We start from the raw sequence: 27917 nt of genomic DNA, 5'->3' as shown, positions 1-27917 counted from the left end.
GAACAGGCAGCTGGATACCCAGGTCACTACTGTTGCCATGTCACTGTCTGCTAGAACAGGCAGCTGGATACCCAGGTCACTACTGTTGCCATGTCACTGTCTGCTAGAACAGGCAGCTGGATACCCAAGTCACTGTCTGCTAGAACAGGCAGCTGGATACCCAAGTCACTACTGTTGCCATGTCAGTGTCTGCTAGAACAGGCAGCTGGATACCCAAGTCACTACTGTTGCCATGTCACTGTCTGCTAGAACAGGCAGCTGGATACCCAAGTCACTACTGTTGCCATGTCACTGTCTGGTGGATCATTATCAAACACCTTCATTGCTTTCTCTTATTGTCAAGATCCCCATCTGAAGATATTGCTTCAACAATACAATGCCGAGCATCCAGCCATTCCTCAAAACTTCCATTGAGCTCATCATCACATGGTAATAGGATGTGTGTCCCAAATGGCACCCTATTCCCTAAATAGTGCACTACTTTTGAGCAGGGTCCATTGGGCTCTAGTAGTGTACTATATAGAGTATAGGGTGCCATTTGGGTCGCAAGATATAGTTTGAAATATGACAGTATGGATTGTAGTTTATTAGTGTGGTAGCTGTCCACCAAGATAACACTGATGTTGGTGTCAACAACCATCTTCCCGCCTGGTTTAAGAAAAGGGAATGAATCTTCATGAGAAAACTCATTTCAACATTTATTGATTTTCTCATTATTTTGTTTTCAGTTTTTGGGGAATTGCTTGTATCGAATCTCAAATTGTTCCCTTGACGATATGTGTTCAGATTCTGTTCTTCCTACCTTTGAATTTCAGTTTAAAAAAACAAGCATTTCTTTCATCAAAGAACTGAACGTCAAAATAAGGAGCTCAGCAAGAGAAAATTAACATTGGAAGCGTATTAATAAGTCAGGAATGATTAAGCTGAAAATGTGTAGACATTTCTAATTTCAATAATAACATTTCATATTTTTCACAGGCAATCCCTGTGGATACGTTTTTGAGGGAATCTAATCTACTTGGTATGATTTCAATACCACTTCCATTTCTCTGCAATTACTTCAAACACTTTGTAGTTCTCAGAGTCAAGATCAAGAGCTTTACGTAGGTGTTCAAAACCAACCGGGCAAACATACCTATGCTTCCACAAGGAAAGTGACACCAACATTATACACAGAAATGCATTTGAATGAGGCTCATTAGCATGTTCTGGAATGAAAAAGATATACAGATATACTGTTTAGGTTTATTACATGATGTTAGAGGGGTATGAGGCAACTGCAGGTGCTGTTCCAACTTTACCTGAGGTAACGCTTCAGCTTATTGAAGAGGAGGCTGGTGTAAGAGCAAGGCAACACCCCCCCCCACACACACACACACGAACACCCCCCCAGACACACACACACAGACTTTAGTCTGAGAGACATTATCTCCACCCAGCTGGTCTCTGTGCTCTTTGTTTCAGTCTTTGGTATGCAGAGGCGGTGGAGGGAAAATGTGTCATTTTACACTCTGCAGGAGACGAGGAGGAAGGGTGTCACTCACTGTGGACTAATTAAAATCCTCAATTAGAATATTGAACAGAACGAGGGGAGTATTTCAAACTTCACTTGCTTTCCTCTCCTCTCTCTCCATGCATGGTTCATTTGGAGCGAAAGAGATATTATTGGCAAACATTCAAACACCTCCTCATTCCTTAACACCTTCTAATTCAGTTGAAGTCAGTCAATATTCCACAACATTATATGATATCAAATGGGAATTCACAGTTATCTTTTAATTGCTTCTGACTGTAAAAGGTAATTGATATGTGGTGGGATTCCTTGTTTGATTTATTCTAACACGCCTCTTCCCTTCCTGTTAAACAAGCCCTTCCTGTTAACCAAGCCCTTCCTGTTAACCAAGCCCTTCCTGTTAACCAAGCCCTTCCTGTTAACCAAGCCCTTCCTGTTAACCAAGCCCTTCCTGTTAACCAAGCCCTTCCAGTTAACCAAGCCCTTCCTGTTAACCAAGCCCTTCCAGTTAACCAAGCCCTTCCTGTTAACCAAGCCCTTCCAGTTAACCAAGCCCTTCCTGTTAACCAAGCCCTTCCTGTTAACCAAGCCCTTCCTGTTAACCAAGCCCTTCCAGTTAACCAAGCCCTTCCTGTTAACCAAGCCCTTCCTGTTAACCAAGCCCTTCCAGTTAACCAAGCCCTTCCTGTTAACCAAGCCCTTCCTGTTAACCAAGCCCTTCCTGTTAACCAAGCCCTTCCTGTTAACCAAGCCCTTCCTGTTAACCAAGCCCTTCCTTGGGAGTGCAGTTTGTCATATGACCGTGTACCAGAGAACCAGACTCAGGAGGGGAGCATGGATAGATCTGTGTCCCACCAAACAGGACACTTCTCTGGGGAAGATCGAGTCTCATAACGGGGAATTCCGACCAGAGTTAAGCGCGCTTTCATGGAACATAATTCCCTTTTTCTATGCACTTTTCTCTCCATGCATATTCTGACCTTGAATTTAAGCATGAGAATAGCACGCTATTCATTCGCTATTTGTTCGTGTGCAAGATGAAAGAAATGAAGGTGTAGCGGAGGTGTGTCTACAGATACACCGTATTCTGACCTTGACATAATTCCCTCACAATTCCACCACCCTTATGCACCACGACACAATGAATGTGGGCGAGCAACTTGTCAGTTCCAAGTGTAAAAGCATCTACTTTCTTTGTTCAGATAGAAATAACACCATTCCCCACGTACTGTCATGTACTAATTGATAAGACCTTTTGATTACACTTATTGAAAAGACCTATTGATAAGACCTATTGATAAGACCTATTGATAATATCTATTGATAAGACCTATTGATAAGACCTATTGATAAGACCTATTGATAAGACCTATTGATAAGACCTATTGATAAGACCTATTGAAAAGACCTATTGATAAGACCAATTGCCGTTTGGGGTCTTAGGCTGGGGCTTCTGTGTAGCACTTTGTGACATCAGCTGATGTAAAAAGGGCTTTATAAATACATTTGATTGATGGGAATTTGATTGATAAGAGCTAGGTAATTTTTAAAAATGTTCATTTATTTTATCTAACCTGGTAGGCCAGTTGAGAACAAGTTCTCATTTACAACTGTGACCTGGCCAAGGTAAAGCAAAGCACTGCGACAAAAACAACAACACAGAGGCACACATAAACAAACATACAGTCAATAACACAAAATAAAATAAAAATAGAAAAATCTATGTACAGTGTGTGCAAATGTAGAAGAGTAGGGAGGTAGGCAATAAACAGGCCCTAGAGGCAAAAAATAATTACAATTTAGCATTAATACTGGAGAGATAGATGTGCAGATGATGATGTGCAAGTAGAGATACTGGGGTGCAAGAGGGTAAGTAATAATATGGGGATGAGGTAGTCGGGTGGGCTATTTACAGATTGGCTGTGTACAGGTGCAGTGATCGGTAAGCTGCTCTGACAGCTGATGCCTAAAGTTAGAGAGAGACTCCAGCTTCAGAGATTTTTGCAATTCGTTCCAGTCATTGGCAGTAGAGAACTGGAAGAAAAGGTGGCCAAAGGAGGTGTTGGCTTTGGGGATGACCAGTGAGATATACCTGCTGGAGCGCGTGCTATGGGTGGGTGTTGCTATGGTGACCAGTGAGCTGAGATAAGGTGGGACTTTACCTAGCAAAGACTTATAGATGACCTGGAGCCAGTGGGTTTGGCGATGGATATGCAGTGAATGAATAAGCCATTTGGATAAGGGGATTTTAAATATACATTGTTTTAGTTCTATTTCACCTTATGATCACTGGAGACAAATGTGAAACCAGTCATATGGCAGCAAACTGAAACATAGCTACCGAGTTGATTTAGGATTTCTAGAATGTTTTAATTATATGCCTGGACTGTTCACTGTATTTTTTACAACTTGTATCATGTTAAATATGAATGACTATCGGTAGTCACCTTCAGGTAAACTCACATTCATTTACAACTGTCCCTTTAGTGTTTGTTTCCTTACATTTTGCTAGAGGATTGCTAGCAGTAGTAGAACATTTTAGGCTAACGTATTACAAGTTGTGCAGTAATTTAGGACGTTGCCTATTTGAATCAATTCTGGAACTCAGAGCACCTGTAGCGGGTTAAACCTGGACCCTGGTGCACGGTTCACCATGACTGGACCGCTGTCGTCACGGTTCTATGATCAGTGAGGATTATTACAGTAGATTCCACCCCTATTGTACACTTTTCTCACCTTTCAATATGTCATGAATTGAACAATTGAATATGGAAACTTGAATGAATCAAACCACTGTATTTTTGATTCACCAATATATGTTGTGCGTAAAGGCTCGCCAAACTTTTGTGAAATTATTCATAAATACTTTCCTAACCCTAAATAATATACAAGATCAGAGTATTTTAAAATCAACCAATTGGTGGTGAACAGGACACGAATATGCATGTATTTACAATATATGGTTTTCTTTCATTGATTCCTAATATTCTGAACCATTCTCTCCATCTTTTCTAGTGAGCCTGTCAAGAAAATTACAATATAAGGTACACCAACTTTAAAGAAATGGCTTTACATACATGTACTGAAGCCCCTATTAAACGAAAACTCCACAGGAAAATATGATGGCCAGCAAGTGGGAGTGTTTTCAGCAGTTGAATGAAATGTATTCCGCTAGGAAGCCACGCCTGCAAAGCCCATTAACACCTGCATGAAGTCTGATTATCTGCTACTGAGAAGTGCATAGGAAAGGCGTACATTTCCTAAGTCTGAATTGGTTCCATGGCTCCTAAGGATGCTGATGGTGGTGGTGGTTCTTACGTGGCTGACGTAGATAGCTGTATCCTCTTCATCGTCAGTCCGATAGCACAGCGTCAGACCCAACTTCTCCTGACTGTTGAGCCGACAGAGCTCTACCTGCTGTAGAGACAGAACAGAGACAGAATTCACAATGGAGAGGAGGAGGAGAGGAGGAGGAGAGCAGAGACGGAGGAGAGGAGGAGGAGAGCAGAGAAGAAGGAGGGGAGGAGGAGAGGAGGAGGAAAGGAGGAGGAGAGAAGAGGAGGAGGAGAGGAGAGGAGAGAAGGAGGATAGGAGAGGAGGAGGAGAGGAGAGGAGGAGGAGAGAAGAGGAGGAGGAGAGGAGAGAAGGAGGATAGGAGAGGAGGAGGAGAGGAGAGGAGGAGGAGAGGAGAGAAGGAGGATAGGAGAGGAGGAGGAGAGGAGAGAAGAGGAGGAGGAGAGGAGAGAAGGAGGATAGGAGAGGAGGAGGAGAGGAGAGGAGGAGGAGAGGAGAGGAGGAGGAGAGGAGAGGAGGTTAGGAGGAGAGTCCAACAGAGATGTGTTACCGGCACAGACTTCATAATGACCTTGTTCTTTTCAAGTTCAAGAGCTGGGCCCATATTCCAAAAACGTCTCAGCGTAGGATTGCTGATCTAGGATCAGTTTAGGCTTTCAGTTTATAATGAATGGGCATGGGGGATCTGATCCTAGATCAGCCCTCTCTGAAATGCTTTATGAGTACTCTGAGCTTACTCTCTGAGAATTGTCACTGAGCTTGTTGCCAAGAACATACGGTACTGACTTCATTCATCATGTAGGAAGTAGGTTAGTGACACAGAAGGGTGAATTATCCTTTTCAAAAGTGAGATAAGTATGAGATAATTATACAGAATCACTCAAAATCGGACGCTTCCAACATTAAGGCCCTCTGGTCATTTTCACTAAGGATATTCAGCTTGGAGCCAGTGTAGATCCCCGTTGCTGAGTAGGCTGTGGTTACCACGGTGATGAAATATTCACCATTCACTCTAGTGGGGTTCAGACTCCAGTCACTTCAAGCCTTGTTCCAGTTGTTCATGAAAGGGGAACGTCACCCTGGCCTTGCCACGGCATATAGCCATGACTATATTAACAACATTATGTTTTCATCATAAACATCACAATTATCCAAACCACATGCTAGAACTCGGGCATTTTCATTTCACTGTTAGTATCGGGAAGTTTTGACTTAATGTGTATTGTCTGCTCATAGCGAACTACAAAGTCCAGCATTCATAGCGAATACTGACACCACCTGCTAGGTAGAGGGGGCGTGCCCACAAACTTGAATAATGCCATTGTTTACCTCGCATGACCAACACAGAGTAATCTCAGAAGATGTCTTTGTAAACTTTTGTTTTTCACTATTGTTTGTTATCATGCCCATGTGGCGTTCTGTGCCTTGCTGTGCTCATTACAACAAACGCAAAAATGTGTTACCTTCACTGTTCTACCTACCAGATATTCACCCTGATTCTCCGAGTGGCTTGCGGCTATCAAGAATGATGCGGTGACCAAAGATTACCAGAGGGATTATAAGACGGGACTGTTAGGGAATCCGTTCCAGCTGAGACGTGATGAGATACCATTGATTATTTCCCTTCACAGCAAAACGGAAGATTCTCAATTAGAAGTAAAAATAGAATTGTTGGTATAGTATCTCTAAAAAAATTGGAGGAGGGACAGGAGCCAGACCACGAAGCATCACCCAACACAAGTTGTAGTCTTTACGAGACTGGAAACAATGCTTGTATATTTAGCAATGAATCGGATGATAGGAACATCGCTGAAAGACGTCCAATGGCCCTGGCCAACAAGGACAACCACATCTACACCCACAAACACATATAGTGTGATCAGTGTAACATAGAGCCCTATAGTGTGATCAGTTTAACATAGAGCCTTATAGTGTGATCAGTTTAACATAGAGCCTTATAGTGTGATCAGTTTAACATAGAGCCCTATAGTGTGATCAGTTTAACATAGAGCCTTATAGTGTGATCAGTGTAACATAGAGCCTTATAGTGTGATCAGTGTAACATAGAGCCTTATAGTGTGATTAGTTTAACATAGAGCCTTATAGTGTGATCAGTTTAACATAGAGCCTTATAGTGTGATCAATTTAACATAGAGCCTTATAGTGTGATCAGTTTAACATAGAGCCTTATAGTGTGATCAGTTTAACATAGAGCCTTATAGTGTGATCAGTTTAACATAGAGCCTTATAGTGTGATCAGTTTAACATAGAGTCTTATAGTGTGATCAATTTAACATAGAGCCCTATAGTGTGATCCGTTTAACATAGAGCCTTATAGTGTGATCAATTTAATATAGAGTAGAGCCTTATAGTGTGATCAGTTTAACATGGAGCCTTATAGTGTGATCAGTTTAACATAGAGCCTTATAGTGTGATCAGTTTAACATAGAGCCTTATAGTGTGATCAGTGTAACATAGAGCCTTATAGTGTGATCAGTGTAACATAGAGCCTTAAAGTGTGATCAGTTTAACATAGAGCCTTATAGTGTGATCAGTTTAACATAGAGCCTTATAGTGTGATCAGTGTAACATAGAGCCTTATAGTGTGATCAGTGTAACATAGAGCCTTATAGTGTGATCAGTGTAACATAGAGCCTTATAGTGTGATCCGTTTAACATAGAGCCTTATAGTGTGATCAATTTAATATAGAGTAGAGCCTTATAGTGTGATCAGTGTAACATAGAGCCTTATAGTGTGATCAGTTTAACATAGAGCCTTATAGTGTGATCAGTGTAACATAGAGCCTTATAGTGTGATCAGTTTAACATAGAGCCTTATAGTGTGATCAGTTTAACATAGAGCCTTATAGTGTGATCAGTTTAACATAGAGCCTTATAGTGTGATCAGTTTAACATATAGCCTTATAGTGTGATCAGTTTAACATAGAGCCTTATAGTGTGATCAGTTTAACATAGAGCCTTATAGTGTGATCAGTTTAACATAGAGCCTTATAGTGTGATCAGTGTAACATAGAGCCTTATAGTGTGATCAGTTTAACATAGAGCCTTATAGTGTGATCAGTTTAACATAGAGCCTTATAGTGTGATCAGTTTAACATAGAGCCCTATAGTGTGATCAGTTTAACATAGAGCCTTATAGTGTGATCAGTTTAACATAGAGCCTTATAGTGTGATCAGTGTAACATAGAGCCTTGTAGTGTGATCAGTTTAACATAGAGCCTTATAGTGTGATCAGTTTAACATAGAGCCTTATAGTGTGATCAGTTTAACATAGAGCCTTATAGTGTGATCAGTTTAACATAGAGCCTTATAGTGTGATCAGTGTAACATAGAGCCTTATAGTGTGATCAGTTTAACATAGAGCCTTATAGTGTGATCAGTGTAACATAGAGCCTTATAGTGTGATCAGTGTAACATAGAGCCTTATAGTGTGATCAGTGTAACATAGAGCCTTATAGTGTGATCCGTTTAAGATAGAGCCTTATAGTGTGATCAATTTAATATAGAGTAGAGCCTTATAGTGTGATCAGTGTAACATAGAGCCTTATAGTGTGATCAGTTTAACATAGAGCCTTATAGTGTGATCAGTGTAACATAGAGCCTTATAGTGTGATCAATTTAACATAGAGCCTTATAGTGTGATCAGTTTAACATAGAGCCTTATAGTGTGATCAGTTTAACATAGAGCCTTATAGTGTGATCAGTGTAACATAGAGCCTTATAGTGTGATCAGTTTAACATAGAGCCTTATAGTGTGATCAGTTTAACATAGAGCCTTATAGTGTGATCAATTTAACATAGAGCCTTATAGTGTGATCAGTTTAACATAGAGCCTTATAGTGTGATCAGTTTAACATAGAGCCTTATAGTGTGATCAGTGTAACATAGAGCCTTATAGTGTGATCAGTTTAACATAGAGCCTTATAGTGTGATCAGTTTAACATAGAGCCCTATAGTGTGATCAGTTTAACATAGAGCCTTATAGTGTGATCAGTGTAACATAGAGCCTTATAGTGTGATCAGTTTAACATAGAGCCTTATAGTGTGATCAGTTTAACATAGAGCCTTATAGTGTGATCAGTTTAACATAGAGTCTTATAGTGTGATCAATTTAACATAGAGCCCTATAGTGTGATCCGTTTAACATAGAGCCTTATAGTGTGATCAATTTAATATAGAGTAGAGCCTTATAGTGTGATCAGTTTAACATGGAGCCTTATAGTGTGATCAGTTTAACATAGAGCCTTATAGTGTGATCAGTTTAACATAGAGCCTTATAGTGTGATCAGTGTAACATAGAGCCTTATAGTGTGATCAGTGTAACATAGAGCCTTAAAGTGTGATCAGTTTAACATAGAGCCTTATAGTGTGATCAGTTTAACATAGAGCCTTATAGTGTGATCAGTGTAACATAGAGCCTTATAGTGTGATCAGTGTAACATAGAGCCTTATAGTGTGATCAGTGTAACATAGAGCCTTATAGTGTGATCCGTTTAACATAGAGCCTTATAGTGTGATCAATTTAATATAGAGTAGAGCCTTATAGTGTGATCAGTGTAACATAGAGCCTTATAGTGTGATCAGTTTAACATAGAGCCTTATAGTGTGATCAGTGTAACATAGAGCCTTATAGTGTGATCAGTTTAACATAGAGCCTTATAGTGTGATCAGTTTAACATAGAGCCTTATAGTGTGATCAGTTTAACATAGAGCCTTATAGTGTGATCAGTTTAACATAGAGCCTTATAGTGTGATCAGTTTAACATAGAGCCTTATAGTGTGATCAGTTTAACATAGAGCCTTATAGTGTGATCAGTTTAACATAGAGCCTTATAGTGTGATCAGTGTAACATAGAGCCTTATAGTGTGATCAGTTTAACATAGAGCCTTATAGTGTGATCAGTTTAACATAGAGCCTTATAGTGTGATCAGTTTAACATAGAGCCCTATAGTGTGATCAGTTTAACATAGAGCCTTATAGTGTGATCAGTTTAACATAGAGCCTTATAGTGTGATCAGTGTAACATAGAGCCTTGTAGTGTGATCAGTTTAACATAGAGCCTTATAGTGTGATCAGTTTAACATAGAGCCTTATAGTGTGATCAGTTTAACATAGAGCCTTATAGTGTGATCAGTTTAACATAGAGCCTTATAGTGTGATCAGTGTAACATAGAGCCTTATAGTGTGATCAGTTTAACATAGAGCCTTATAGTGTGATCAGTGTAACATAGAGCCTTATAGTGTGATCAGTGTAACATAGAGCCTTATAGTGTGATCAGTGTAACATAGAGCCTTATAGTGTGATCCGTTTAAGATAGAGCCTTATAGTGTGATCAATTTAATATAGAGTAGAGCCTTATAGTGTGATCAGTGTAACATAGAGCCTTATAGTGTGATCAGTTTAACATAGAGCCTTATAGTGTGATCAGTGTAACATAGAGCCTTATAGTGTGATCAGTTTAACATAGAGCCTTATAGTGTGATCAGTTTAACATAGAGCCTTATAGTGTGATCAGTGTAACATAGAGCCTTATAGTGTGATCAGTGTAACATAGAGCCTTATAGTGTGATCAGTTTAACATAGAGCCTTATAGTGTGATCAGTTTAACATAGAGCCTTATAGTGTGATCAGTTTAACATAGAGCCTTATAGTGTGATCAGTTTAACATAGAGCCTTATAGTGTGATCAGTTTAACATAGAGCCTTATAGTGTGATCAGTTTAACATAGAGCCTTATAGTGTGATCAGTGTAACATAGAGCCTTATAGTGTGATCAGTTTAACATAGAGCCTTATAGTGTGATCAGTTTAACATAGAGCCCTATAGTGTGATCAGTTTAACATAGAGCCTTATAGTGTGATCAGTTTAACATAGAGCCTTATAGTGTGATCAGTGTAACATAGAGCCTTGTAGTGTGATCAGTTTAACATAGAGCCTTATAGTGTGATCAGTTTAACATAGAGCCTTATAGTGTGATCAGTTTAACATAGAGCCTTATAGTGTGATCAGTTTAACATAGAGCCTTATAGTGTGATCAGTGTAACATAGAGCCTTATAGTGTGATCAGTTTAACATAGAGCCTTATAGTGTGATCAGTTTAACATAGAGCCTTATAGTGTGATCAGTTTAACATAGAGCCTTATAGTGTGATCAGTGTAACATAGAGCCTTATAGTGTGATCAGTTTAACATAGAGCCCTATAGTGTGATCAGTTTAACATAGAGCCTTATAGTGTGATCAGTGTAACATAGAGCCTTATAGTGTGATCAGTGTAACATAGAGCCTTATAGTGTGATTAGTTTAACATAGAGCCTTATAGTGTGATTAGTTTAACATAGAGCCTTGTAGTGTGATCAGTTTAACATAGAGCCTTATAGTGTGATCAATTTAACATAGAGCCTTATAGTGTGATCAGTTTAACATAGAGCCTTATAGTGTGATCAGTTTAACATAGAGCCTTATAGTGTGATCAGTGTAACATAGAGCCTTAAAGTGTGATCAGTTTAACATAGAGCCTTATAGTGTGATCAGTTTAACATAGAGCCTTATAGTGTGATCAGTTTAACATAGAGCCTTATAGTGTGATCAGTGTAACATAGAGCCTTATAGTGTGATCAGTGTAACATAGAGCCTTATAGTGTGATCAGTGTAACATAGAGCCTTATAGTGTGATCAGTTTAACATAGAGCCTTATAGTGTGATCAATTTAACATAGAGCCCTATAGTGTGATCCGTTTAACATAGAGCCTTATAGTGTGATCAATTTAATATAGAGTAGAGCCTTATAGTGTGATCAGTGTAACATAGAGCCTTATAGTGTGATCAGTTTAACATAGAGCCTTATAGTGTGATCAGTGTAACATAGAGCCTTATAGTGTGATCAGTTTAACATAGAGCCTTATAGTGTGATCAGTTTAACATAGAGCCTTATAGTGTGATCAGTGTAACATAGAGCCTTATAGTGTGATCAGTGTAACATAGAGCCTTATAGTGTGATCAGTTTAACATAGAGCCTTATAGTGTGATCAGTTTAACATAGAGCCTTATAGTGTGATCAGTTTAACATAGAGCCTTATAGTGTGATCAGTTTAACATAGAGCCTTATAGTGTGATCAGTTTAACATAGAGCCTTATAGTGTGATCAGTTTAACATAGAGCCTTATAGTGTGATCAGTGTAACATAGAGCCTTATAGTGTGATCAGTTTAACATAGAGCCTTATAGTGTGATCAGTTTAACATAGAGCCCTATAGTGTGATCAGTTTAACATAGAGCCTTATAGTGTGATCAGTTTAACATAGAGCCTTATAGTGTGATCAGTGTAACATAGAGCCTTATAGTGTGATCAGTTTAACATAGAGCCTTGTAGTGTGATCAGTTTAACATAGAGCCTTATAGTGTGATCAGTTTAACATAGAGCCTTATAGTGTGATCAGTGTAACATAGAGCCTTATAGTGTGATCAGTTTAACATAGAGCCTTATAGTGTGATCAGTTTAACATAGAGCCTTATAGTGTGATCACTGTAACATAGAGCCTTATAGTGTGATCAGTGTAACATAGAGCCTTAAAGTGTGATCAGTTTAACATAGAGCCTTATAGTGTGATCAATTTAACATAGAGCCTTATAGTGTGATCAGTTTAACATAGAGCCTTATAGTGTGATCAGTGTAACATAGAGCCTTATAGTGTGATCAGTGTAACATAGAGCCTTATAGTGTGATCAGTGTAACATAGAGCCTTATAGTGTGATCAGTTTAACATAGAGCCTTATAGTGTGATCAATTTAACATAGAGCCCTATAGTGTGATCCGTTTAACATAGAGCCTTATAGTGTGATCAATTTAATATAGAGTAGAGCCTTATAGTGTGAGCAGTGTAACATAGAGCCTTATAGTGTGATCAGTTTAACATAGAGCCTTATAGTGTGATCAATTTAATATAGAGTAGAGCCTTATAGTGTGATCAGTTTAACATGGAGCCTTATAGTGTGATCAGTTTAACATAGAGCCTTATAGTTTGATCAGTTTAACATAGAGCCTTATAGTGTGATCAGTTTAACATAGAGCCTTATAGTGTGATCAGTGTAACATAGAGCCTTATAGTGTGATCAGTGTAACATAGAGCCTTATAGTATGATCAGTTTAACATAGAGCCCTATAGTGTGATCAGTTTAACATAGAGCCTTATAGTGTGATCCGTTTAACATAGAGCCTTATAGTGTGCTCAGTGTAACATAGAGCCTTATAGTGTGATCATTTTAACATAGAGCCTTATAGTGTGATCAGTGTAATATAGAGCCTTATAGTGTGATCAGTGTAACATAGAGCCTTATAGTGTGATCAGTTTAACATAGAGCCTTATAGTGTGATCAGTTTAACATAGAGCCCTATAGTGTGATCAGTTTAACATAGAGCCTTATAGTGTGATCAGTGTAACATAGAGCCTTATAGTGTGATCAGTTTAACATAGAGCCTTATAGTGTGATCAGTTTAACATAGAGCCTTATAGTGTGATCAGTTTAACATAGAGCCTTATAGTGTGATCAGTTTAACATAGAGCCTTATAGTGTGATCAGTGTAACATAGAGCCTTATAGTGTGATCAGTGTAACATAGAGCCTTATAGTGTGATCAGTTTAACATAGAGCCTTATAGTGTGATCAGTTTAACATAGAGCCTTATAGTGTGATCAGTTTAACATAGAGCCTTATAGTGTGATCAGTGTAACATAGAGCCTTATAGTGTGATCAGTGTAACATAGAGCCTTATAGTGTGATCAGTTTAACATAGAGCCTTATAGTGTGATCAGTTTAACATAGAGCCCTATAGTGTGATCAGTTTAACATAGAGCCTTATAGTGTGATCAGTTTAACATAGCGCCTTATAGTGTGATCAGTGTAACATAGAGCCTTATAGTGTGATCAGTTTAACATAGAGCCTTATAGTGTGACCAGTTTAACATAGAGCCTTATAGTGTGATCAGTTTAACATAGAGCCTTATAGTGTGATCAGTTTAACATAGAGCCTTATAGTGTGATCAGTTTAACATAGAGCCTTATAGTGTGATCAATTTAATATAGAGTAGAGCCTTATAGTGTGATCAGTGTAACATAGAGCCTTATAGTGTGATCAGTTTAACATAGAGCCTTATAGTGTGATCAGTGTAACATAGAGCCTTATAGTGTGATCAGTTTAACATAGAGCCTTATAGTGTGATCAGTTTAACATAGAGCCTTATAGTGTGATCAGTGTAACATAGAGCCTTATAGTGTGATCAGTGTAACATAGAGCCTTATAGTGTGATCAGTTTAACATAGAGCCTTATAGTGTGATCAGTTTAACATAGAGCCTTATAGTGTGATCAGTTTAACATAGAGCCTTATAGTGTGATCAGTTTAACATAGAGCCTTATAGTGTGATCAGTTTAACATAGAGCCTTATAGTGTGATCAGTTTAACATAGAGCCTTATAGTGTGATCAGTGTAACATAGAGCCTTATAGTGTGATCAGTTTAACATAGAGCCTTATAGTGTGATCAGTTTAACATAGAGCCCTATAGTGTGATCAGTTTAACATAGAGCCTTATAGTGTGATCAGTTTAACATAGAGCCTTATAGTGTGATCAGTGTAACATAGAGCCTTGTAGTGTGATCAGTTTAACATAGAGCCTTATAGTGTGATCAGTTTAACATAGAGCCTTATAGTGTGATCAGTTTAACATAGAGCCTTATAGTGTGATCAGTTTAACATAGAGCCTTATAGTGTGATCAGTGTAACATAGAGCCTTATAGTGTGATCAGTTTAACATAGAGCCTTATAGTGTGATCAGTTTAACATAGAGTCTTATAGTGTGATCAGTTTAACATAGAGCCTTATAGTGTGATCAGTGTAACATAGAGCCTTATAGTGTGATCAGTTTAACATAGAGCCTTATAGTGTGATCAGTTTAACATAGAGCATTATAGTGTGATCAGTTTAACATAGAGCCTTATAGTGTGATCAGTGTAACATAGAGCCTTATAGTGTGATCAGTGTAACATAGAGCCTTAAAGTGTGATCAGTTTAACATAGAGCCTTATAGTGTGATCAGTGTAACATAGAGCCTTATAGTGTGATCAGTTTAACATAGAGCCTTATAGTGTGATCAGTGTAACATAGAGCCTTATAGTGTGATCAGTGTAACATAGAGCCTTATAGTGTGATCAGTGTAACATAGAGCCTTATAGTGTGATCAGTTTAACATAGAGCCTTATAGTGTGATCAATTTAACATAGAGCCCTATAGTGTGATCCGTTTAACATAGAGCCTTATAGTGTGATCAATTTAATATAGAGTAGAGCCTTATAGTGTGAGCAGTGTAACATAGAGCCTTATAGTGTGATCAGTTTAACATAGAGCCTTATAGTGTGATCAATTTAATATAGAGTAGAGCCTTATAGTGTGATCAGTTTAACATGGAGCCTGATAGTGTGATCAGTTTAACATAGAGCCTTATAGTTTGATCAGTTTAACATAGAGCCTTATAGTGTGATCAGTTTAACATAGAGCCTTATAGTGTGATCAGTGTAACATAGAGCCTTATAGTGTGATCAGTGTAACATAGAGCCTTATAGTGTGATCAGTTTAACATAGAGCCCTATAGTGTGATCAGTTTAACATAGAGCCTTATAGTGTGATCCGTTTAACATAGAGCCTTATAGTGTGATCAGTGTAACATAGAGGCTTATAGTGTGATCAGTTTAACATAGAGCCTTATAGTGTGATCAGTGTAATATAGAGCCTTATAGTGTGATCAGTGTAACATAGAGCCTTATAGTGTGATCAGTTTAATATAGAGCCTTATAGTGTGATCAGTTTAACATAGAGCCCTATAGTGTGATCAGTTTAACATAGAGCCTTATAGTGTGATCAGTGTAACATAGAGCCTTATAGTGTGATCAGTTTAACATAGAGCCTTATAGTGTGATCAGTTTAATATAGAGTAGAGCCTTATAGTGTGAGCAGTGTAACATAGAGCCTTATAGTGTGATCAGTTTAACATAGAGCCTTATAGTGTGATCAGTTTAACATAGAGCCTTATAGTGTGATCAGTTTAACATAGAGCCTTATAGTGTGATCAATTTAACATAGAGCCCTATAGTGTGATCCGTTTAACATAGAGCCTTATAGTGTGATCAATTTAATATAGAGTAGAGCCTTATAGTGTGATCAGTTTAACATGGAGCCTTATAGTGTGATCAGTTTAACATAGAGCCTTATAGTGTGATCAGTTTAACATAGAGCCTTATAGTGTGATCAGTGTAACATAGAGCCTTATAGTGTGATCAGTGTAACATAGAGCCTTATAGTGTGATCAGTTTAACATAGAGCCTTATAGTGTGATCAGTTTAACATAGAGCCTTATAGTGTGATCAGTTTAACATAGAGCCTTATAGTGTGATCAGTGTAACATAGAGCCTTATAGTGTGATCAGTGTAACATAGAGCCTTATAGTGTGATCAGTTTAACATAGAGCCTTATAGTGTGATCAGTTTAACATAGAGCCTTATAGTGTGATCAGTTTAACATAGAGCCTTATAGTGTGATCAATTTAACATAGAGCCCTATAGTGTGATCCGTTTAACATAGAGCCTTATAGTGTGATCAATTTAATATAGAGTAGAGCCTTATAGTGTGATCAGTTTAACATGGAGCCTTATAGTGTGATCAGTTTAACATAGAGCCTTATAGTGTGATCAGTTTAACATAGAGCCTTATAGTGTGATCAGTGTAACATAGAGCCTTATAGTGTGATCAGTGTAACATAGAGCCTTATAGTGTGATCAGTTTAACATAGAGCCTTATAGTGTGATCAGTTTAACATAGAGCCTTATAGTGTGATCAGTTTAACATAGAGCCTTATAGTGTGATCAGTGTAACATAGAGCCTTATAGTGTGATCAGTGTAACATAGAGCCTTATAGTGTGATCAGTTTAACATAGAGCCTTATAGTGTGATCAGTTTAACATAGAGCCTTATAGTGTGATCAGTGTAACATAGAGCCTTATAGTGTGATCAGTGTAACATAGAGCCTTATAGTGTGATCAGTGTAACATAGAGCCTTATAGTGTGATCAGTGTAACATAGAGCCTTATAGTGTGATCAGTTTAACATAGAGCCTTATAGTGTGATCAATTTAACATAGAGCCCTATAGTGTGATCCGTTTAACATAGAGCCTTATAGTGTGATCAATTTAATATAGAGTAGAGCCTTATAGTGTGATCAGTGTAACATAGAGCCTTATAGTGTGATCAGTTTAACATAGAGCCTTATAGTGTGATCAGTGTAACATAGAGCCTTATAGTGTGATCAGTTTAACATAGAGCCTTATAGTGTGATCAGTTTAACATAGAGCCTTATAGTGTGATCAGTTTAACATAGAGCCTTATAGTGTGATCAGTGTAACATAGAGCCTTATAGTGTGATCAGTTTAACATAGAGCCTTATAGTGTGATCAGTTTAACATAGAGCATTATAGTGTGATCAGTTTAACATAGAGCCTTATAGTGTGATCAGTGTAACATAGAGCCTTATAGTGTGATCAGTGTAACATAGAGCCTTAAAGTGTGATCAGTTTAACATAGAGCCTTATAGTGTGATCAGTGTAACATAGAGCCTTATAGTGTGATCAGTTTAACATAGAGCCTTATAGTGTGATCAGTGTAACATAGAGCCTTATAGTGTGATCAGTGTAACATAGAGCCTTATAGTGTGATCAGTGTAACATAGAGCCTTATAGTGTGATCAGTTTAACATAGAGCCTTATAGTGTGATCAATTTAACATAGAGCCCTATAGTGTGATCCGTTTAACATAGAGCCTTATAGTGTGATCAATTTAATATAGAGTAGAGCCTTATAGTGTGAGCAGTGTAACATAGAGCCTTATAGTGTGATCAGTTTAACATAGAGCCTTATAGTGTGATCAATTTAATATAGAGTAGAGCCTTATAGTGTGATCAGTTTAACATGGAGCCTTATAGTGTGATCAGTTTAACATAGAGCCTTATAGTTTGATCAGTTTAACATAGAGCCTTATAGTGTGATCAGTTTAACATAGAGCCTTATAGTGTGATCAGTGTAACATAGAGCCTTATAGTGTGATCAGTGTAACATAGAGCCTTATAGTGTGATCAGTTTAACATAGAGCCCTATAGTGTGATCAGTTTAACATAGAGCCTTATAGTGTGATCAGTTTAACATAGAGCCTTATAGTGTGATCAGTGTAACATAGAGCCTTATAGTGTGATCAGTGTAACATAGAGCCTTATAGTGTGATCAGTGTAACATAGAGCCTTATAGTGTGATCAGTTTAACATAGAGCCTTATAGTGTGATCAATTTAACATAGAGCCCTATAGTGTGATCCGTTTAACATAGAGCCTTATAGTGTGATCAATTTAATATAGAGTAGAGCCTTATAGTGTGAGCAGTGTAACATAGAGCCTTATAGTGTGATCAGTTTAACATAGAGCCTTATAGTGTGATCAATTTAATATAGAGTAGAGCCTTATAGTGTGATCAGTTTAACATGGAGCCTTATAGTGTGATCAGTTTAACATAGAGCCTTATAGTTTGATCAGTTTAACATAGAACCTTATAGTGTGATCAGTTTAACATAGAGCCTTATAGTGTGATCAGTGTAACATAGAGCCTTATAGTGTGATCAGTGTAACATAGAGCCTTATAGTGTGATCAGTTTAACATAGAGCCCTATAGTGTGATCAGTTTAACATAGAGCCTTATAGTGTGATCCGTTTAACATAGAGCCTTATAGTGTGATCAATTTAACATAGAGCCCTATAGTGTGATCCGTTTAACATAGAGCCTTATTGTGTGATCAGTGTAACATAGAGCCTTATAGTGTGATCAGTTTAACATAGAGCCTTATAGTGTGATCAGTTTAACATAGAGCCTTATAGTGTGATCAGTTTAACATAGAGCCTTATAGTGTGATCAATTTAACATAGAGCCCTATAGTGTGATCCGTTTAACATAGAGCCTTATAGTGTGATCAATTTAATATAGAGTAGAGCCTTATAGTGTGATCAGTTTAACATGGAGCCTTATAGTGTGATCAGTTTAACATAGAGCCTTATAGTGTGATCAGTTTAACATAGAGCCTTATAGTGTGATCAGTGTAACATAGAGCCTTATAGTGTGATCAGTGTAACATAGAGCCTTAAAGTGTGATCAGTTTAACATAGAGCCTTATAGTGTGATCAGTTTAACATAGAGCCTTATAGTGTGATCAGTTTAACATAGAGCCTTATAGTGTGATCAGTGTAACATAGAGCCTTATAGTGTGATCAGTGTAACATAGAGCCTTATAGTGTGATCAGTGTAACATAGAGCCTTATAGTGTGATCAGTGTAACATAGAGCCTTATAGTGTGATCAGTGTAACATATAGCCTTATAGTGTGATCAGTTTAACATAGAGCCTTATAGTGTGATCAATTTAACATAGAGCCCTATAGTGTGATCCGTTTAACATAGAGCCTTATAGTGTGATCAATTTAATATAGAGTAGAGCCTTATAGTGTGATCAGTGTAACATAGAGCCTTATAGTGTGATCAGTTTAACATAGAGCCTTATAGTGTGATCAGTGTAACATAGAGCCTTATAGTGTGATCAGTTTAACATAGAGCCTTATAGTGTGATCAGTTTAACATAGAGCCTTATAGTGTGATCAGTGTAACATAGAGCCTTATAGTGTGATCAGTGTAACATAGAGCCTTATAGTGTGATCAGTTTAACATAGAGCCTTATAGTGTGATCAGTTTAACATAGAGCCTTATAGTGTGATCAGTTTAACATAGAGCCTTATAGTGTGATCCGTTTAACATAGAGCCTTATAGTGTGATCAATTTAACATAGAGCCCTATAGTGTGATCCGTTTAACATAGAGCCTTATTGTGTGATCAGTGTAACATAGAGCCTTATAGTGTGATCAGTTTAACATAGAGCCTTATAGTGTGATCAGTTTAACATAGAGCCTTATAGTGTGATCAGTTTAACATAGAGCCTTATAGTGTGATCAATTTAACATAGAGCCCTATAGTGTGATCCGTTTAACATAGAGCCTTATAGTGTGATCAATTTAATATAGAGTAGAGCCTTATAGTGTGATCAGTTTAACATGGAGCCTTATAGTGTGATCAGTTTAACATAGAGCCTTATAGTGTGATCAGTTTAACATAGAGCCTTATAGTGTGATCAGTGTAACATAGAGCCTTATAGTGTGATCAGTGTAACATAGAGCCTTAAAGTGTGATCAGTTTAACATAGAGCCTTATAGTGTGATCAGTTTAACATAGAGCCTTATAGTGTGATCAGTTTAACATAGAGCCTTATAGTGTGATCAGTGTAACATAGAGCCTTATAGTGTGATCAGTGTAACATAGAGCCTTATAGTGTGATCAGTGTAACATAGAGCCTTATAGTGTGATCAGTTTAACATAGAGCCTTATAGTGTGATCAATTTAACATAGAGCCCTATAGTGTGATCCGTTTAACATAGAGCCTTATAGTGTGATCAATTTAATATAGAGTAGAGCCTTATAGTGTGATCAGTGTAACATAGAGCCTTATAGTGTGATCAGTTTAACATAGAGCCTTATAGTGTGATCAGTGTAACATAGAGCCTTATAGTGTGATCAGTTTAACATAGAGCCTTATAGTGTGATCAGTTTAACATAGAGCCTTATAGTGTGATCAGTGTAACATAGAGCCTTATAGTGTGATCAGTGTAACATAGAGCCTTATAGTGTGATCAGTTTAACATAGAGCCTTATAGTGTGATCAGTTTAACATAGAGCCTTATAGTGTGATCAGTTTAACATAGAGCCTTATAGTGTGATCAGTTTAACATAGAGCCTTATAGTGTGATCAGTTTAACATAGAGCCTTATAGTGTGATCAGTTTAACATAGAGCCTTATAGTGTGATCAGTGTAACATAGAGCCTTATAGTGTGATCAGTTTAACATAGAGCCTTATAGTGTGATCAGTTTAACATAGAGCCTTATAGTGTGATCAGTTTAACATAGAGCCTTATAGTGTGATCAATTTAACATAGAGCCTTATAGTGTGATCAATTTAACATAATATATCCCATTTAGCAGACGCTTTTGTCCAAAGCGACTTACAAGTCGGCTGGGGGCACTACTTTTACATATGGGTGGCCCCAGCGGGAATCGAACCCACGACGCTTGGCGTTGCAAGCGCCATGCTCTACCGACTGAGCCACACAGGACCCAACATAGAGCCCTATAGTGTGATCCGTTTAACATAGAGCCTTATAGTGTGATCAATTTAATATAGAGTAGAGCCTTATAGTGTGAGCAGTGTAACATAGAGCCTTATAGTGTGATCAGTTTAACATAGAGCCTTATAGTGTGATCAATTTAATATAGAGTAGAGCCTTATAGTGTGATCAGTTTAACATGGAGCCTTATAGTGTGATCAGTTTAACATAGAGCCTTATAGTGTGATCAGTTTAACATAGAGCCTTATAGTGTGATCAGTTTAACATAGAGCCTTATAGTGTGATCAGTGTAACATAGAGCCTTATAGTGTGATCAGTGTAACATAGAGCCTTATAGTGTGATCAGTTTAACATAGAGCCCTATAGTGTGATCAGTTTAACATAGAGCCTTATAGTGTGATCCGTTTAACATAGAGCCTTATAGTGTGATCAGTGTAACATAGAGCCATATAGTGTGATCAGTTTAACATAGAGCCTTATAGTGTGATCAGTGTAATATAGAGCCTTATAGTGTGATCAGTGTAACATAGAGCCTTATAGTGTGATCAGTTTAACATAGAGCCTTATAGTGTGATCAGTTTAACATAGAGCCCTATAGTGTGATCAGTTTAACATAGAGCCTTATAGTGTGATCAGTGTAACATAGAGCCTTATAGTGTGATCAGTTTAACATAGAGCCTTATAGTGTGATCAGTGTAACATAGAGCCTTATAGTGTGATCAGTTTAACATAGAGCCTTATAGTGTGATCAGTTTAACATAGAGCCTTATAGTGTGATCAGTGTAACATAGAGCCTTATAGTGTGATCAGTGTAACATAGAGCCTTATAGTGTGATCAGTTTAACATAGAGCCTTATAGTGTGATCAGTTTAACATAGAGCCTTATAGTGTGATCAGTTTAACATAGAGCCTTATAGTGTGATCAGTGTAACATAGAGCCTTATAGTGTGATCAGTGTGACATAGAGCCTTATAGTGTGATCAGTTTAACATAGAGCCTTATAGTGTGATCAGTTTAACATAGAGCCCTATAGTGTGATCAGTTTAACATAGAGCCTTATAGTGTGATCAGTTTAACATAGCGCCTTATAGTGTGATCAGTGTAACATAGAGCCTTATAGTGTGATCAGTTTAACATAGAGCCTTATAGTGTGATCAGTTTAACATAGAGCCTTATAGTGTGATCAGTTTAACATAGAGCCTTATAGTGTGATCAGTTTAACATAGAGCCTTATAGTGTGATCAGTTTAACATAGAGCCTTATAGTGTGATCAGTTTAACATAGAGCCTTATAGTGTGATCAGTTTAACATAGAGCCTTATAGTGTGATCAGTTTAACATAGAGCCTTATAGTGTGATCAGTGTAACATAGAGCCTTATAGTGTGATCAGTTTAACATAGAGCCTTATAGTGTGATCAGTTTAACATAGAGCCTTATAGTGTGATCAGTTTAACATAGAGCCTTATAGTGTGATCAGTTTAACATAGAGCCTTATAGTGTGATCAGTTTAACATAGAGCCTTATAGTGTGATCAGTTTAACATAGAGCCTTATAGTGTGATCAGTGTAACATAGAGCCTTATAGTGTGATCAGTGTAACATAGAGCCTTATAGTGTGATCAGTTTAACATAGAGCCTTATAGTGTGATCAGTTTAACATAGAGCCCTATAGTGTGATCAGTTTAACATAGAGCCTTATTGTGTGATCAGTGTAACATAGAGCCTTATAGTGTGATCAGTTTAACATAGAGCCTTATAGTGTGATCAGTTTAACATAGAGCCTTATAGTGTGATCAGTTTAACATAGAGCCTTATAGTGTGATCAATTTAACATAGAGCCCTATAGTGTGATCCGTTTAACATAGAGCCTTATAGTGTGATCAATTTAATATAGAGTAGAGCCTTATAGTGTGATCAGTTTAACATGGAGCCTTATAGTGTGATCAGTGTAACATAGACCTTTATAGTGTGATCAGTGTAACATAGAGCCTTATAGTGTGATCAGTTTAACATAGAGCCTTATAGTGTGATCAGTTTAACATAGAGCCTTATAGTGTGATCAGTGTAACATAGAGCCTTATAGTGTGATCAGTGTAACATAGAGCCTTATAGTGTGATCAGTTTAACATAGAGCCTTATAGTGTGATCAGTTTAACATAGAGCCTTATAGTGTGATCAGTTTAACATAGAGCCTTATAGTGTGATCAGTTTAACATAGAGCCTTATAGTGTGATCAGTTTAACATAGAGCCTTATAGTGTGATCAGTTTAACATAGAGCCTTATAGTGTGATCAGTGTAACATAGAGCCTTATAGTGTGATCAGTTTAACATAGAGCCTTATAGTGTGATCAGTTTAACATAGAGCCCTATAGTGTGATCAGTTTAACATAGAGCCTTATAGTGTGATCAGTTTAACATAGCGCCTTATAGTGTGATCAGTGTAACATAGAGCCTTATAGTGTGATCAGTTTAACATAGAGCCTTATAGTGTGATCAGTGTAACATAGAGCCTTATAGTGTGATCAGTTTAACATAGAGCCTTATATTGTGATCAGTTTAACATAGAGCCTTATAGTGTGATCAGTTTAACATAGAGCCTTATAGTGTGATCAGTGTAACATAGAGCCTTATAGTGTGATCAGTGTAACATAGAGCCTTATAGTGTGATCCGTTTAAGATTGAGCCTTATAGTGTGATCAATTTAATATAGAGTAGAGCCTTATAGTGTGATCAGTGTAACATAGAGCCTTATAGTGTGATCAGTTTAACATAGAGCCTTATAGTGTGATCAGTGTAACATAGAGCCTTATAGTGTGATCAGTTTAACATAGAGCCTTATAGTGTGATCAGTGTAACATAGAGCCTTATAGTGTGATCAGTTTAACATAGAGCCTTATAGTGTGATCAATTTAACATAGAGCCCTATAGTGTGATCCGTTTAACATAGAGCCTTATAGTGTGATCAATTTAATATAGAGTAGAGCCTTATAGTGTGATCAGTTTAACATGGAGCCTTATAGTGTGATCAGTTTAACATAGAGCCTTATAGTGTGATCAGTTTAACATAGAGCCTTATAGTGTGATCAGTGTAACATAGAGCCTTATAGTGTGATCAGTGTAACATAGAGCCTTAAAGTGTGATCAGTTTAACATAGAGCCTTATAGTGTGATCAGTTTAACATAGAGCCTTATAGTGTGATCAGTTTAACATAGAGCCTTATAGTGTGATCAGTGTAACATAGAGCCTTATAGTGTGATCAGTGTAACATAGAGCCTTATAGTGTGATCAGTGTAACATAGAGCCTTATAGTGTGATCAGTTTAACATAGAGCCTTATAGTGTGATCAATTTAACATAGAGCCCTACAGTGTGATCCGTTTAACATAGAGCCTTATAGTGTGATCAATTTAATATAGAGTAGAGCCTTATAGTGTGATCAGTGTAACATAGAGCCTTATAGTGTGATCAGTTTAACATAGAGCCTTATAGTGTGATCAGTGTAACATAGAGCCTTATAGTGTGATCAGTTTAACATAGAGCCTTATAGTGTGATCAGTTTAACATAGAGCCTTATAGTGTGATCAGTTTAACATAGAGCCTTATAGTGTGATCAGTTTAACATAGAGCCTTATAGTGTGATCAGTGTAACATAGAGCCTTATAGTGTGATCAGTTTAACATAGAGCCTTATAGTGTGATCAGTTTAACATAGAGCACTATAGTGTGATCAGTTTAACATAGAGCCTTATAGTGTGATCAGTTTAACATAGAGCCTTATAGTGTGATCAGTGTAACATAGAGCCTTAAAGTGTGATCAGTTTAACATAGAGCCTTATAGTGTGATCAGTTTAACATAGAGCCTTATAGTGTGATCAGTTTAACATAGAGCCTTATAGTGTGATCAGTGTAACAGAGAGCCTTATAGTGTGATCAGTGTAACATAGAGCCTTATAGTGTGATCAGTGTAACATAGAGCCTTATAGTGTGATCAGTTTAACATAGAGCCTTATAGTGTGATCAATTTAATATAGAGTAGAGCCTTATAGTGTGAGCAGTGTAACATAGAGCCTTATAGTGTGATCAGTTTAACATAGAGCCTTATAGTGTGATCAATTTAATATAGAGTAGAGCCTTATAGTGTGATCAGTTTAACATGGAGCCTTATAGTGTGATCAGTTTAACATAGAGCCTTATAGTGTGATCAGTTTAACATAGAGCCTTATAGTGTGATCAGTGTAACATAGAGCCTTATAGTGTGATCAGTGTAACATAGAGCCTTATAGTGTGATCAGTTTAACATAGAGCCCTATAGTGTGATCAGTTTAACATAGAGCCTTATAGTGTGATCCGTTTAACATAGAGCCTTAAAGTGTGATCAGTGTAACATAGAGCCTTATAGTGTGATCAGTTTAACATAGAGCCTTATAGTGTGATCAGTGTAATATAGAGCCTTATAGTGTGATCAGTGTAACATAGAGCCTTATAGTGTGATCAGTTTAACATAGAGCCTTATAGTGTGATCAGTTTAACATAGAGCCTTATAGTGTGATCAGTTTAACATAGAGCCTTATAGTGTGATCAGTGTAACATAGAGCCTTATAGTGTGATCAGTGTAACATAGAGCCTTATAGTGTGATCAGTTTAACATAGAGCCCTATAGTGTGATCAGTTTAACATAGAGCCTTATAGTGTGATCCGTTTAACATAGAGCCTTATAGTGTGATCAGTGTAACATAGAGCCTTATAGTGTGATCAGTTTAACATAGAGCCTTATAGTGTGATCAGTGTAATATAGAGCCTTATAGTGTGATCAGTGTAACATAGAGCCTTATAGTGTGATCAGTTTAACATAGAGCCTTATAGTGTGATCAGTTTAACATAGAGCCCTATAGTGTGATCAGTTTAACATAGAGCCTTATAGTGTGATCAGTGTAACATAGAGCCTTATAGTGTGATCAGTTTAACATAGAGCCTTATAGTGTGATCAGTGTAACATAGAGCCTTATAGTGTGATCAGTTTAACATAGAGCCTTATAGTGTGATCAGTTTAACATAGAGCCTTATAGTGTGATCAGTGTAACATAGAGCCTTATAGTGTGATCAGTGTAACATAGAGCCTTATAGTGTGTTCAGTTTAACATAGAGCCTTATAGTGTGATCAGTTTAACATAGAGCCTTATAGTGTGATCAGTTTAACATTGAGCCTTATAGTGTGATCAGTTTAACATAGAGCCTTATAGTGTGATCAGTGTAACATAGAGCCTTATAGTGTGATCAGTTTAACATAGAGCCTTATAGTGTGATCAGTTTAACATAGAGCCTTATAGTGTGATCAATTTAATATAGAGTAGAGCCTTATAGTGTGATCAGTTTAACATGGAGCCTTATAGTGTGATCAGTTTAACATAGAGCCTTATAGTGTGATCAGTTTAACATAGAGCCTTATAGTGTGATCAGTTTAACATAGAGCCTTATAGTGTGATCAGTGTAACATAGAGCCTTATAGTGTGATCAGTGTAACATAGAGCCTTATAGTGTGATCAGTTTAACATAGAGCCCTATAGTGTGATCAGTTTAACATAGAGCCTTATAGTGTGATCCGTTTAACATAGAGCCTTATAGTGTGATCAGTGTAACATAGAGCCTTATAGTGTGATCAGTTTAACATAGAGCCTTATAGTGTGATCAGTGTAATATAGAGCCTTATAGTGTGATCAGTGTAACATAGAGCCTTATAGTGTGATCAGTTTAACATAGAGCCTTATAGTGTGATCAGTTTAACATAGAGCCTTATAGTGTGATCAGTTTAACATAGAGCCTTATAGTGTGATCAGTGTAACATAGAGCCTTATAGTGTGATCAGTGTAACATAGAGCCTTATAGTGTGATCAGTTTAACATAGAGCCCTATAGTGTGATCAGTTTAACATAGAGCCTTATAGTGTGATCCGTTTAACATAGAGCCTTATAGTGTGATCAGTGTAACATAGAGCCTTATAGTGTGATCAGTTTAACATAGAGCCTTATAGTGTGATCAGTGTAATATAGAGCCTTATAGTGTGATCAGTGTAACATAGAGCCTTATAGTGTGATCAGTTTAACATAGAGCCTTATAGTGTGATCAGTTTAACATAGAGCCCTATAGTGTGATCAGTTTAACATAGAGCCTTATAGTGTGATCAGTGTAACATAGAGCCTTATAGTGTGATCAGTTTAACATAGAGCCTTATAGTGTGATCAGTGTAACATAGAGCCTTATAGTGTGATCAGTTTAACATAGAGCCTTATAGTGTGATCAGTTTAACATAGAGCCTTATAGTGTGATCAGTGTAACATAGAGCCTTATAGTGTGATCAGTGTAACATAGAGCCTTATAGTGTGTTCAGTTTAACATAGAGCCTTATAGTGTGATCAGTTTAACATAGAGCCTTATAGTGTGATCAGTTTAACATTGAGCCTTATAGTGTGATCAGTTTAACATAGAGCCTTATAGTGTGATCAGTGTAACATAGAGCCTTATAGTGTGATCAGTTTAACATAGAGCCTTATAGTGTGATCAGTTTAACATAGAGCCTTATAGTGTGATCAGTTTAACATAGAGCCTTATAGTGTGATCAGTGTAACATAGAGCCTTATAGTGTGATCAGTGTAACATAGAGCCTTATAGTGTGATCAGTGTAACATAGAGCCTTATAGTGTGATCAGTTTAACATAGAGCCTTATAGTGTGATCAGTTTAACATAGAGCCTTATAGTGTGATTAGTTTAACATAGAGCCCTATAGTGTG

The 27917-nt window shown here is 37.4% G+C and overlaps 1 protein-coding gene across 1 annotated transcript in view; it reads right to left on the bottom strand.

Moving 5' to 3' along the window:
- Window positions 1-27917, bottom strand: part of LOC135528999 (PDZ domain-containing RING finger protein 4-like) — a 99913-nt gene that overhangs the window by 8825 nt on the left and 63171 nt on the right. The window contains exon 4 of the mRNA XM_064957960.1: window positions 4832-4930. Coding sequence (XP_064814032.1) covers window positions 4832-4930 — 99 coding nt within the window. The remainder of the gene's footprint in view (window positions 1-4831; window positions 4931-27917) is intronic.

This window comes from Oncorhynchus masou, unplaced genomic scaffold, assembly GCF_036934945.1.
Source record: "Oncorhynchus masou masou isolate Uvic2021 unplaced genomic scaffold, UVic_Omas_1.1 unplaced_scaffold_1071, whole genome shotgun sequence".
NCBI lineage: Eukaryota > Metazoa > Chordata > Actinopteri > Salmoniformes > Salmonidae > Oncorhynchus > Oncorhynchus masou.
This window is presented reverse-complemented; position numbering and strand designations above follow the sequence as displayed.